The sequence below is a fragment of the Coregonus lavaretus genome (assembly GCF_964263955.1).
Source record: "Coregonus lavaretus genome assembly, chromosome: 1".
In the NCBI taxonomy this organism is placed as follows: domain Eukaryota; kingdom Metazoa; phylum Chordata; class Actinopteri; order Salmoniformes; family Salmonidae; genus Coregonus; species Coregonus lavaretus.
In genome coordinates, this window is record NC_139988.1 from 69,417,329 (window position 1) to 69,431,475 (window position 14,147).

General features: G+C 41.3%; 2 protein-coding genes across 2 annotated transcripts in view; both read left to right on the forward strand.

The window, feature by feature from the left end:
* Window positions 1–108: 108 nt before the first annotated feature.
* LOC311133860 (myosin light chain 3) lies at window positions 109–3,973 on the forward strand (the record flags this gene model as incomplete). Its single annotated transcript, XM_084167465.1, has 4 exons — window positions 109–265; window positions 3,562–3,639; window positions 3,824–3,859; window positions 3,957–3,973. The coding sequence occupies 4 exons, from the start codon at window positions 109–111 to the stop codon at window positions 3,971–3,973; spliced, it is 288 nt and encodes a 95-aa protein (XP_084023591.1).
* Window positions 3,974–11,207: 7,234 nt separating this feature from the next.
* mapta (microtubule-associated protein tau a) overlaps window positions 11,208–14,147 on the forward strand; it is a 36,910-nt gene continuing 33,970 nt past the window's right edge. Inside the window, exon 1 of the mRNA XM_084163818.1 lies at window positions 11,208–11,303. The gene's annotated coding sequence lies outside the window, so the exon portion shown is untranslated. The remainder of the gene's footprint in view (window positions 11,304–14,147) is intronic.

Here is a 14,147-nt window from a genome sequence, read left to right on the forward strand (position 1 = left end):
TTAAGGACACTTGTAAGGGATTTCACCATGAGGCCAGTGGTATTGTTCTGAATTGAGTAGCCAATACTATATACAGCATATGCTTATTTTATTGTCTGCTGCACAGAGATGAACAGCCAGCTGCTGGATTTCGACACCTTCGTTCCCATGTTTCTGCAAGTGTCCAAGGGTCCAGAGGACTTTGCCAAGGGTCAATGCGTCTTTGACAAGGAAGGCAACGGCACCTTCATGGGAGCTGAGCTACATCATGTACTCGCCACGCTAGGTGAATGCTTTGAATGTTTAACCCTTTACACTCGTGGGAATTGGCCTATACAGTGAGGGAAAAATGTATTTGATCCCCTGCTGATTTTGTACGTTTGCCCACTGACAAAGACATGATCAGTCTATAGTTTTAATGGTAGGTTTATTTGAACAGTGAGTGAGAATAACAACAACAAAATCCAGAAAAAACGATTGTCAAAAATTTTATAAATTGATTTGCATTTTAATGAGGGAAATAAGTATTTGACCCCTCTGCAAAACATGACTTAGTACTTGGTGGCAAAACCCTTGTTGGCAATCACAGAGGTCAGACGTTTCTTGTAGTTGGCCACCAGGTTTGCACACATCTCAGGAGGGATTTTGTCCCACTCCTCTTTGCAGTTCTTCTCCAAGTCACTAAGGTTTCGAGGCTGACGTTTGGCAACTCGAACCTTCAGCTTCCTCCACAGATTTTCTATGGGATTAAGGTCTGGAGACTGGCTAGGCCACTCCAGGACCTTAATGTGCTTCTTCTTGAGCCACTCCTTTGTTGCCTTGGCCGTGTGTTTTGGGTCATTGTCATGCTGGAATACCCATCCACGACCCATTTTCAATGCCCTGGCTGAGGGAAGGAGGTTCTCACACAAGATTTGACGGTACATGGCCCCATCCATCGTCCCTTTGATGCGGTGAAGTTGTCCTGTCCCCTTAGCAGAAAAACACCCCCAAAGCATAATGTTTCCACCTCCATGTTTGACGGTGGGGATGGTGTTCTTGGGGTCATAGGCAGCATTCCTCCTCCTCCAAACACGACGAGTTGAGTTGATGCCAAAGAGCTCGATTTTGGTCTCATCTGACCACAACACTTTCACCCAGTTCTCCTCTGAATCAGTCAGATGTTCATTGGCAAACTTCAGACGGCCCTGTATATGTGCTTTCTTGGGCAGGGGAACCTTGCGGGCGCTGCAGGATTTCAGTCCTTCACAGCGTAGTGTGTTACCAATTGTTTTCTTGGTGACTATGGTCCCAGCTGCCTTGAGATCATTGACAAGATCCTCCCGTGTAGTTCTGGGCTGATTCCTCACCGTTCTCATGATCATTGCAACTCCACGAGGTGAGATCTTGCATGGAGCCCCAGGCCGAGGGAGATTGACAGTTATTTTGTGTTTCTTCCATTTGCGAATAATCGCACCAACTGTTGTCACCTTCTCACCAAGCTGCTTGGGGATGGTCTTGTAGCCCATTCCAGCCTTGTGTAGGTCTACAATCTTGTCCCTGACATCCTTGGAGAGCTCTTTGGTCTTGGCCATGGTGGAGAGTTTGGAATCTGATTGATGGATTGCTTCTGTGGACAGGTGTGGGGTAGATGCAACATAAAACCAAGGGCTTGAGTAAGAGGACTAACTAGTGTCTCCAAGTGGCCACACACCTCTCCAAAGTGTGCACAATTCCTAAGCAATTTCAATGCACTTTTATAACTCAAAGAAGAGTCTTCAACTATAAGGTACTTTTTTTTAGCTTTCCTAGCTGTGCAGTAGAGCAAGCACACTTGTAGTTGTTTAGTTTGGAACATAACCCTGCATCCCCTCCATCACACAATTACTGTTGTTGTTTACGCAATCCCAAAAAGCTCCATTATAAATTGCAATTTGGGTCAGATGAGCATGATTTGAAAGCTTGTTCTATTGCCAACATGACTAGCTAAATTATAAAATACGATCTTACAGTGTTAGGCTTTCACAAGGCAATTCAGAGAAACAGATAGTAATTTTGGTGCGCATAGAAATGAATCATGAGTACATTCATGTTTGAGTGCCGCGGCGAAACAAACTGGCTCATTCTGTTCAGAACAAAACAGGGTCTGACGTCATGTCATCATGTAACTGTACATCAAACAGTGATCATAAACTTTGACACTGTATATGACATGAGTTTTATGATTTGGAAATGTGAAGTGCACATTTGGACAGGTGTTTGGCTTGCATGTATGACATCAAAGTGCTATTTATTATAATCCTCAACGTCTCATCTTTCAAAATACATCAAGTCATTTTAATTTACAGCATTTCCCTCACTCAGACAACAAAAAATTTGCAAAAGTGCCCAATTACCAGGAGGGATGGGGGCAACTTCTTGTCGTGTGCTGTGCTCAAGTTCAGAGTGGCTGTCAGTCAAAACCCATACAGCACTGTGAAGCGCAGAGCCAGAGCTCATGTATAGCATGATACTGTACAGCCACTACGTTCCAATTTAGGCGCTTATTAGTGCCCAAATCTGCCATTTTCAAACCGTATACGAGTCAATTATGTATATAAACCCTGGATTGCTGATGCTATGTATTGAGAGGCATTTAGAGACTTTGAAGCCACCGGTCGGCCATATTGGCACTCCCCATTAGGAGCAATCCTCCATAGGAATGAATGGAATTCTACAGTATTACAATTAATAATGTACCAAACTGAAAGTAAAAGGTACAAAAACTAAACTTAAAAACGAGAGTACATAGAAATAGTGCACATAGAACAGATCTACCGCTGCTTAGACTTGCTTTAAATGCGAATGACAGATCTATAACTCACATTTCAATGTGAATTTGGTCGGGTCGCCCAAAAAGTTACTTATTGCAGCTTTAAATGTTTCAAGGTCAAAATGACATGTATTTTTAAAGTATTTTTTGGTTGTAGTCGGGACAGTAAAATTATACTGTAAGGAAAATGTGTTTATATATTTGTTCATGTTTTATTTTAATATTTAGCTCACATAATATAATTTCAAAGTATGCATTAAGGTGTCTGTAATAGAATAAATGTGGCAAAAATTAATGTAGACATTTATAAATGCATTACTATAGCTTCCCCAAAAAATGTACAATGGTGGGGGAGTGCCAAGATGGAGGCATGGTGGCTTCAACACAGCACCCCCTACAGTCTCTAGTGTATATATAAATCATTGATACAGTGTAAAGGGCTACACTTTATTTTGCCAGGTAAGTCATTGAGAACAATTGTCGCTTACAATAATAACCTAATTCCATGGGCCATAATGTTCCATTAATCTCCAGTTGAAGTTGAACATCAAGCACATCAATGACATAATGCTCAGATTTTTTATGTTACAGTGGTGCCCTGAAAGAGGGCATTGTCAGCGCTGGCAATGTTTTTATCTAGCCCAACACTAACAGTAGGATTCAACTAATTAAGGACTTGGTGATGTGTTGGTGCTGGGCTAGAACACAAAAGGGCACCCCCTGAGGATCACAGAAGAATGCATTGAAAACAATGATATACCTGATGCAGTAACACAGAAAATCTTATGTAGGTGAGAAGATGACAGAGGGTGAAGTGGAAATGTTGCTTCCAGGGCAGGAGGATACTAATGGCTGCATCAACTATCAAGGTGAAAAGAGAAACAAAGCTGCAATGTCTCCACCTAGTGCTTCAGCATACACACACACACAAACAAACACACACACACACACGGTTCAGTTACATTTATTCCATTCCAGCAATTACAATGAGCCCGTCCTCCTATAGCTCATCCCACCAGCCTCATGTGATATACATTTGTATTTATTTTTCAGCTTTTGTCAAACATATCATGTCTGGTGATCAATCAGGTAAGTTGAACAAGGGCCATTGTTATTTAATTGTATGAAATAAACTAAATTGAAATTTCAAAAGTAATCAATTGACATGGTCTTGGTTATTTTTCAGCGACTTGGGTTGCCTGAGACATCTACTGTGGATCACCACACAAATAAGAGATCTATCAGAAGAACCGCCATGAGGGGAACTTGTCTATCCTGACCTTTCCCTCTTATTCTATATTATGTCAAAGACACTATTCCCTCAAAAGTGTTTTAAATATCAATGTACGTTTTTACTGTAAATGTTCCTTTAATGTGTCATTACATGTTTCAAATCCTACTCTCAACTCAGTGCTACTGCTGTTCATCACTCCAAATTATGAACATATCCATCATTAGAGCAAATGTGATCTACTGAAAGTGTTCTCTTTAGCCCCGGAACAGTAAAATTATTATTTTCTCAAGGGGAATGCCAAGACAGCTGCTGAAGGATAGTCTTTGAGTGAGCTCCAGCACTGAATCTGCATCCACTGGGAATGTGAAGAACTCTCACAGGACATCTATGCTGAATCCCTTTCCACTGCTTAATGCTGGAATGCATTGCAAAGTACTACAACAGAGAAAGTGTATAAATCAAATCAAATCAAATGTTATTTGCCACATGCGCCGAATACAACAAGTATAGACATTACAGTGAAATGCTTACTTACAAGCCCTTAACCAACAATGCATTTTTTTTTTATAAAAAAAAGTGTTAAGTAAAAAAATTTAAGCAAATAACTAAAGAGCAGCAGTAAAATAAAATAACAGTAGGGAGGCTATATACAGGGGGGTACCGGAGCAGAGTCAATGTGCGGGTGCACCGGCTAGTCGAGGTAATTGAGGTAATATGTACATGTGGGTAGAGTTAAAGTGACTATGCATAAATAATAAACAGAGTAGCAGCAGCGTAAAAGAGGGGGATGGGCTTGGGGGTAGAAGCTGTTGAGAAGCCTTTTGGACCTAGACTTGGCGCTCCGGTACCGCATGACGTGCGGTAGCAGAGAGAACAGTCTATGACTAGGGTGGCTGGAGTCTTTGACCATTTTGAGAGCCTTCCTCTGACACCGCCTGGTATAGAGGTCCTGGATGGCAGGAAGCTTGGCCCCAGTGATGTACTGGGCCTTACGCACTACCCTCTGTAGTGCCTTGCGGTCGGAGGCCAAGCAGTTGCCATACCAGGCGGTGATGCAACCAGTCAGGATGCTCTTGATGGTGCAGCTGTATAACTTTTTGAGGATCTGACGACCCATACCAAATATTTTCAGTCTCCTGAGGGGGAATAGGCTTTGTCGTGCCCTCTTCACGACTGTCTTGGTGTGTTTGGACCATGATAGTTCGTTGGTGATGTGGACACCAAGGACCATTTTAATTTAACCTCTTATTATTCAATCTACATAACACTATAGCTCTCTATATATTTTTTTTGAGTTCTATGTTTCTTGGTGAAAAGGCCTAATATAACTGAATAAGTCAGTAACAATTTTAGGTCTACTTATAACCCTTTATGCTACAGGAGGGGGTCGCAATTCCGGAACGACCCACTAGGTGTCATCCTCCGACAACCTTAGGCACCTCCTCACTCACAGTCTGGACTAATCATTATCCTATTGGTGTCACCTGTGTCTACATGTTCACCTGTGTATTTATGCCCTCACTTCCCTGTGTTCCCTTGCTCAGTTTTCTCTGTTGGTTTCTCTATGTCCAGCAGTACTACTCAGTCTCTGATCGGAGACCTATGTACAGGCACTTGAGAAGTGTTCTTCCTGTTTCATTATTTGTTTCAGTCGTAGGTAGTATTTCGTATTTTGGCTGTCAGGCGGTTTTTGGAGACTTATTTGCTCTGACTTTCTTTTATCGTTATAAGTCCATAATTTTGTATTTTGGCTTCGGGACCACCAGTAAAGATCCTTGTTTCACCATCTCTGCCTACTGCCTACTGTATATCCTGCACCGCACCTGGGTCACACCTCACACCAACCCTTACACCTTTAGTTTGTTAACCATTAGTTACATCATCATACAATTTGTGTTGAACAATAACAAAGCGGCCACCACGCCACTGATTTTGTAAACAGCAGAGGGATGGGGTTGAAGAAATGTAACAACTACTGGGTTGTTCCATATGAATTCGATCTCATTTTAGACTGCAACACTTTTGATTTTAACAACACTTTCCATATATGTTTGCACAAGGTAGAAATGATCAGAAAGTGACTTTTTGGACCTGAATGCCAAAACATTCAGGAGATAGAGGTCCTCAAAGTTGACCCATTTTGCATACCCCACCCTACCATGAAACATCCATGTCTTCATCACTGAAGAAGTTAAACGGTTGAGTTTGATATCAGTTGAAAGCTTACAAACAGGGTTGTCAAACTTTTTTATAACTTCTTGGGGAAAATGCTTCAGTAAAAATGATGTCAATTATCTAAAAAACGCGTAAAGATAGATTATTTTCATATTCACATATAGTATGTTGTAGCTTAGACCCTATTTTACATAATCTGAGGTTTTTGTGTTGTGCCTGCCATCAGTTGAGACACAGCTTATGCTTGAGTTTAGGCGTTTTTAGATAATTGACGTCAAATATTTAAAAATGACCATTTTTATTTTAAAAAATAATAATGTAGACATTATACAATTGCTTGAAAATCTTGTTTGTAAGCTTTCAAATGTATCAAAATCAATATTTTGTCTTAATCAATGACCAAGATATAGATGTTTCATGGTTGCGTGGGGGGGTCCAAAAAAAGTCTAAATGGGCCAACTTTGAGGACCTATATCTCCTGAACAGATGGTCATTCAGGTCCAATATGCACATTCTGACCATTTCTACCATAGGCAAACATGTATGCAGTTTTTCGTTCAAATTAAAAGGGAGGCGGTCAAAACATTTCCCTTTTTGATTGGTTTCATGTGGAACGACCATACTCTCACATTCATAGACAGATCTATGGATGCAAGGACTGACCATCCATGCAATACAGTGGTTGTTTACAGTGATTGTAGTACGACTGCAGTATTATTGATTTCAAGTTCATTTAACCTCTTATTATTCATTTGACCATCTTGAAAGTTTAGGAGAGTATTCAGTTTGCATGCTACTGGACAGGGGGACGATCTATTATGTACAAGATATATTGCTTCAACCACAGACAGTTTTCCATATGTACACACTGTATTTATTACCGTTTTTCTGAATTGCTAAAACACTAATCCCCATTCTCTGAACCAAATGCTCAGTGGCCTAAACCCATTTGTCGAATCAATCACTCTTTTTGCAAAACTCTAAACACATTCTCACTCACTAAAACACATTTCGCACTGTGATGCACTTGTGTTACAAAATGGTAAACACAGGCAGCAAAAGTTAAACACAACTACAACACAGTTGTCATCGTTTACACACAATGACTCCAAATTGTTCTCACCTGTTTCTAATGATGTGATCAAACCAATTGTACAGAATATAGGCCAGTTCAGAGTGCACAGGTGGCACAGGTGCGTTGAATGTTGATACCAACAATGGATGGAAACAATCTGAGAGGCAAAGGAGGAAGAGTACGTGTAAGAGGTGGTGGACGAGGAGGAAGAGTACGAGGACGAGGAAGAGCAAGACCAAGAACAGTAATTTCAGAAGAGAATCAAGCAACTGTGATAGACCATGTTGTTGTGCATGGAATGACAATGAGGGAAGCAGGACATAGAGTACAACCCAATTTGAACAGATTCTCTGTGGCCACCATAATCAGGACATTCAGAGAAGAGAACAGGTAATTGTTTATTTTTATTTTGGTCATTGAAAGTTTACTGTATACATTTGATTCAGTACATCACTTTGTCAATAGAAAGGGGACTGGGGAAAAAAAGAATACTTTTCTTACCATACAATATTTTACGTATAGAAGTTATGTCCATTACTATTTTTACTGTATGTATACATTTGTAAGTGCATTTTCCCTTTTTGTAGAATTGCAAGACTACCACATGAGGGTGGAAGGCCTGCTATGTTCTCCCAACAGCAAGAGGCTCTCATTGTTGATATGGTCCTTCAAAACAATGCCATCCGACTGCGTGAAATACAGCAAAGAGTTGTTGAACACAATGTAAACTTTGAAGGAATCAACAGTGTCAGCCTTTCTACCATTGACCGTGTCCTCCAGCGCAACAGGGTACGCATGAAGCAAGTGTACAGAGTACCCTTTGAGCGCAACTCAGAAAGGGTCAAAGATCTACGATTTCAGTATGTGCAAGTGTACACTCAGACACTTTCAGCGCTGATGCTTACAGTACAATGCTGTGCTACTAGCCTACTGTTACTGTAAACTGCACTATATTGTAGTGTATGTAAATCAGGAGTGCATACAAATGCACTATTATCTGTCTTTCTGTATCACTTACTAAACTACTTATTACTTACTTATCTATTTTTATATATAGAGATTGTTTGAATTGGATTCCATGGAAAGGCCCCATGAATAGATTTTTGTAGATGAAGCAGGGTTCAATATGGCGAAGAGGAGAAGGAGAGGCAGGAACATAATTGGCCAACGTGCCATTGTGGAAGTCCCTGGCCAGCGTGGTGGCAATGTCACCCTTTGTGCAGCCATAAGTAATTGTGGGGTTCTCCACCGTCATGAAACCCTGGGGCCATATAACACTGAACATCTTCTTACATTTCTGGGTGGTCTTTGGGATGTTTTGTTTGAGCGTGAGCAGCAGGATCATCAGCAGGCAGTGCATCCTGTCTATGTCGTGGTTTGGGACAATGTCAGCTTTCACCGTGGTGTCCGGATACGCGAGTGGTTCAACATCAACCAGCGATTCATAAATGTTTGCCTTCCACCATACAGCCCTTTCCTCAACCCAATAGAATATTTTTTCTCTGCGTGGTGGTGGAAGGTCTATGACCGAAACCCATATACCAGGGAAAATCTCTTACAGGCAATGGAATTGGCCTGTGGTGACATAGGTGTGGAGTGTTGTCAAGGCTGGATCCGGCACACCAGAGGGTTTTTCCCCCATTGCCTGGCAAGGAAAAACGCTGCCTGTGATGTGGACAAAGTCCTCTGGCCGGATCCAGCACAAAGACTTGATGCTGAGGCAGAATGAATCTCTCATTGACTTTGATTTCGCAGTTGCACAACATTTTTGAGTGTACTGTAATGTGTTTTTCATTTAGAGTTTTCTTTGTTCTTTGGCCTTTTGCAGTTGAACTACTGTATTTTTATGCAAGTGCTGAATATACAGACATTCAATACTGTATTACTTGCAGTACTTACAGTATACAATATATTCACTGTACTAAATTGTGATTACTTTACTGTTTGTTTGAATTGCAAAATGCGTTTACGATATACATTTGTTTATTTTTATCTGTAACTACATGCCCTGGACGCTGTGTTCTCCATTTTTTGATGTAGTGTCTAATGAACGCTCTGTAGTGTTTATATATTGACTGGCTGTGTGTATGATCTGAAAGCATTGTTTGATTTTGAGCACAGATTAAATGGTTTTGAGGCGATTGTTTGATTTTGCCAGAAGAGTCAGGGGTTTTGTGAATGTAGTTTGAAGATTTGGTTTTGTGTTTAAAGTTTTGAGAAAATTAGTGAAGGTTTCAAGAAATGTGTTTTAGTAATCGAGAAAAACTGTAATGGTCCACTCAGTTATATAATTATCATAGCTTCATGCATAGGCTGTTCAACATAAATGTGAGGTATGTGAAACAGACTGTAAAGCATGAATGCCATGCCACCTATTGGTACACTACAATGTTTCACCATTGAATCTGGATATTCTCCAAGACAACGACAATGAATGAAATAAACACACATAAGTCACTTTATGACCAAACTTGTTGTGACACAGTTTAGTCCGAAATTAGGCAAATGGTGTGAAAAATCATTTATTTGGCACAACAATAAGCCAAAGATTGAAAGGTAATCAGCATGTCTACATTAGTAAAAAAAAAATTGGGTGAAAATAAGATTTACAAAACAACTTATTAACTAATAATGAACTGTCTATAAACTTTACAATTATAGCCGTATATTGTTGTCATGTGTGTAGTTCCTTTTGATGTCTTATTGCAAGTGCCCACTCTATTTTTGATTTATCTTATGCCATCTTTTGTGCCACTTTAGCTATTCTCATAATAGCCTGGTCCGGGCCTAAGTTTCCCTGTAGGTACAGATCTAGGATCAGCTTCCCCTCCCCCAATCAGAGGGGGAAATGCTAAACTGACCCAAAATCAGCATCTAGTTGTAACTTCACCCTAATCCAAGTAGCCTATTGTTGTCATGACAGTGTTTCCTGGAGGCAGAGTGCTAGAGTGCTGACCCAGGATTAAGAGAATGGTCTGAGGTTCTTAGGGTTAGTATGATGATGACTTACAGAAGCACCTTGGCAGAGACAGTGAAGTCCCGCCCAGGACAAATCCAAATAATCTTTAGCTAGAAAACTAGTGGCAGATGTTGTTCTGGGCAGAATTCCAGAGAGAGATAGAAGAGAGAGAGGTTGGGAGATAAGGGAATAGGAGGAGAGAGGGAGACAGAGAGAGAGAGAGAGAGGTGGGGGCAGAGGAAGAGAGGGAGAATGGAGAAGGAGATAAGAGAGAGGGGTGAAAGGGGGAGAGAGAGGGAGAGAGAGAGGCAGAGAGCGAGAAAGAGAGAGAGAGAGAGAGAGAGAGAGAGAGAGAGAGAGAGAGAGAGAGAGAGAGAGAGAGAGAGAGAGAGAGAGAGAGAGGCAGAGACAGAGAGAGGGAAAAAGGTTTGGCACGTTTCCAGAGAGAGAGAGGAGAAAGGAGAGCGGGAAAGTGAGAGGAGAGAGAGAAGGAAAGATGGGTGTGGGGGAGAGAGGGAGAGGGGGACATTTTTTGTTGGCAAGCCAAGATATAGTTGGTTCAACATTTACATAGAGTTTCTGACTGTCTGTCAATACATCCCCTGCTACTTTTTTTTAAAAGTGCTGACTGGTTTCTCAAGTCAGTATAAAAGTTGGCACTGGGTGTGTGGCAGTAAATGCCACAGAGAGGGCAGAGTGGGCGATAGAACAGTACCACAAGTGTCTGAGTTTCACTCCGTTTTTTTTGGTAAACAGAGTCCCCACTGTGTCTATTATGTACTTTCAGTAAATTGCTTGTCAAATAATTTAATGGCAAGTGTAATTGGGGTTATTATAGGCCATAGACTATGATTGATAAATATGACTTTATTGGTACGGAATAATTTGGCTGGTATACATACGACTGTTACTTGAATGACCTGATAGACAAAGACAGAGCCAGGCAGACAGACACTTCGAGACACCATCACAAATCTGCTGCTCTCTGGCGACTGCCTCCCGTTATGGCATCTTGGTGAACTGCGTCTGAGGACTGTGCGCTCTGTGAACAACTGTGCAGCTGTAGAAAAACCACACTGTCTGCACACAGGTAAGGAAACAGAGATAATTCTATTATTTACTTGACCCAAATCCACTGTAATTACACCGTGTTTTTTCTTATGGCAAAGCGGACTCGATTGCAATGCGCGTCAAATGAAACGTTTGCACAACAGCGTCATAATTCTCAATCGGCATTGGTCTTTCCATTTATATTTTTCCATGAGGTGGGAGAGGTTGGGCCTGGGTAGCACGTAAACACATTGTGTTCATATTAAAATGTAATAGTGTAACAGTGTAGCCTAATATTGTGCCAAATATCCTGTTTTCATAGACTTGTAACCTATGCAAATGTATTGAATACAAATGCGCATGATTGTTATTGGGTTTAGAGTGTTCATCATGCAACAATACACAAACATGTTTTTGTAGCTGCCATTATTTATCGTTGCAAGAAATGTCTTCACGATAGGCTATTCTTAAATCACAATTTCTCAGTGTCATAGGTTGCACGGATGAACAAGAATCTGGTGTCGCCATATGGTTTAATTTCGAACGGGCACATTTTGTAACAAGGATAATCCATCAAATATTTATAATGTCATTATTATGAGGATAAGAGTGATTCGACATCATTTGATGCCATTTACACTACTTCAGGACAGCAAATTATTTCGGAAATGTTTCTGGTCTGCTATTTGTTGTGACTATTTCTAAACCACGGAACCGTCGGCTACCTATTTGTAAGCAAGCAGTGCGTTTTCAGCGCGGCGTTTTTTCCTGGATCTTTCGCATATTCCTTACATCCGAGGGCCTAACAAAACATGGCATCGTTGTGTGTAAACAACGACAAGCCTGCCCCGTTATTGTGCCTAAATGATCATGTTTTATTTTCCTCAATAGATGTTTATATAATTCGGGTTTATCAAATTGTAAAATGACTTTTTTATGAGCGACTGAACAAAAGTGTGTGAATTTTCCACAGCCTGCACTCAACAGAAAAGCCATGCCCATTTCTAGTTGATGAATATTGTACCAATGGTATGCAATTCCGCCCTTTCCTCCGTGTGCAGAGCAGTCAAACATTTTAGAAGACATGCAGCCATTGCAACAGTGTTGCTGGTCATCTGATTTTACACACATGGGTGATGGGTTTGTTTAGCGCAATAATCCGTTTGTGTTGGTCGAGGGGTCTAATCTATTGAAATGAGGCGTGCACAAAATCCGTGAGCGCATTATATTCGCCTTGAGTCGAATCTAGACAATGGCAAGCCTATTGTATGCCAGCCTCCCTCTTGGAAGGTAAACACTTGAGGCAATCGATGACACGTGTCATCAATTGCTGTGGGTTTAATCAGCGGCTTGGTATGAAATGGTTAGAATGGATGTCAGTAGTAGCCAAGTCTCCATTTCATTCCACGGACACGCCTTTCCTCCTCTCTTCTCTCCTGTCTCGAAGAGCGGCGGCAGTGCAATGATGGAATAGCCTGCTCGTTTGCGCGGGTGCACATTGCCTATAGGCAATATAACTATAATGAGAATGAAATGTAAATTTATAAAATCGAGAAAGCATTAGGAAGACTTTCATAAAATGGATTGCATTCTGTAAAATGGATTGCATGGTCAGTAAATTGAATGAAAGCCATTGCAGCATCGACATGTAAACTCATAGACAACAGTAGCCTATAGGCAGCTTGCAAAAATAAGACATACAGTGGACGAGTTTACATATTTTTGGCATGTGTGGAGGTGTTGATACACCCAAGTTTCTACAGCAGTATTGATGCACTGGCACTAATGGAATGTAGCCTACTGACAGTTCTGGTATGTGCGTTTATATTTGCAGTGGAACCTGTGTTCCAATCCTCCACAAAGCTGACAGATAAATCCTTAATAAATGTAATTGATTTGAACTTGAATACTTTAAGTTAATTACAGCAACCAATTAGAACGATTTTCCAAAACAACTCCCACACCCAAATTGGGAGAGAGGCCAACCCAACAAATTCCTTCCTGTTGAAGCAACCATCCAAAAGTTAAAGGCTAAAGCAGAACATCAGCCAATTCAGGATATTAATTGAAATACAATTCATTCATAAGATAAATTGTCACAGCTTCCACCAGCCACCTTATGAATTTGAAATCTATTTTTTTTTTTGTACTGATTTCTTTCCATTTTTGAGTTCAAATGGAATTGACCCAAACACAGCAACCTGGTCTCAGAGCATTTCGTATTATTCTGTACGAAAGACATCAAAACTATGAAATTACACAGAGCGACATACAGTTAGTGCATACATTATTTTATTTTTTCATACTGGCCCCCCGTGGGAATCGAACCCACAACCCTGACGTTGCAAACGCCATGCTCTACCAACTGAGCTACATCCCTGCTGGTCATTCCCTCCCCTACCCTGGACGACGCTGGGCCAATTGTGCGCCGCCCCATGGGTCTCCCGGTCACGGCCAGCTACGACAGAGCCTGGATTCAAACCAGGATCTCTAGTGGCACAGCTAGCATTGCGATGCAGTGCCTTAGACCACTGCGCCACTCGGGAGACGCATATGACACATATGGAATCATGTAGTGACCCAAAAAGTGTCTTAAACAGTCTTAAAGGAGTTCCCACATATGCTGAGCACTTGTTGGCTGCTTTTCCTTCACTCTGCGGTCCAACTCATCCCAAACCATCTCAATTGGGTTGAGGTCGGGGGATTGTGGAGGCCAGATCATCTGATGCAGCACTCCATCACTCTCCTTCTTGGTCAAATAGCCCTTACACAGCCTGGAGGTGTGTTGGGTCATGCAGAGATCATCCGTTCACCTACTCTGCGTCTCACAAAGACATGGCGGTTGGAACCAAAAATCTCAAATTTGGACTCATCAGACCAAAGG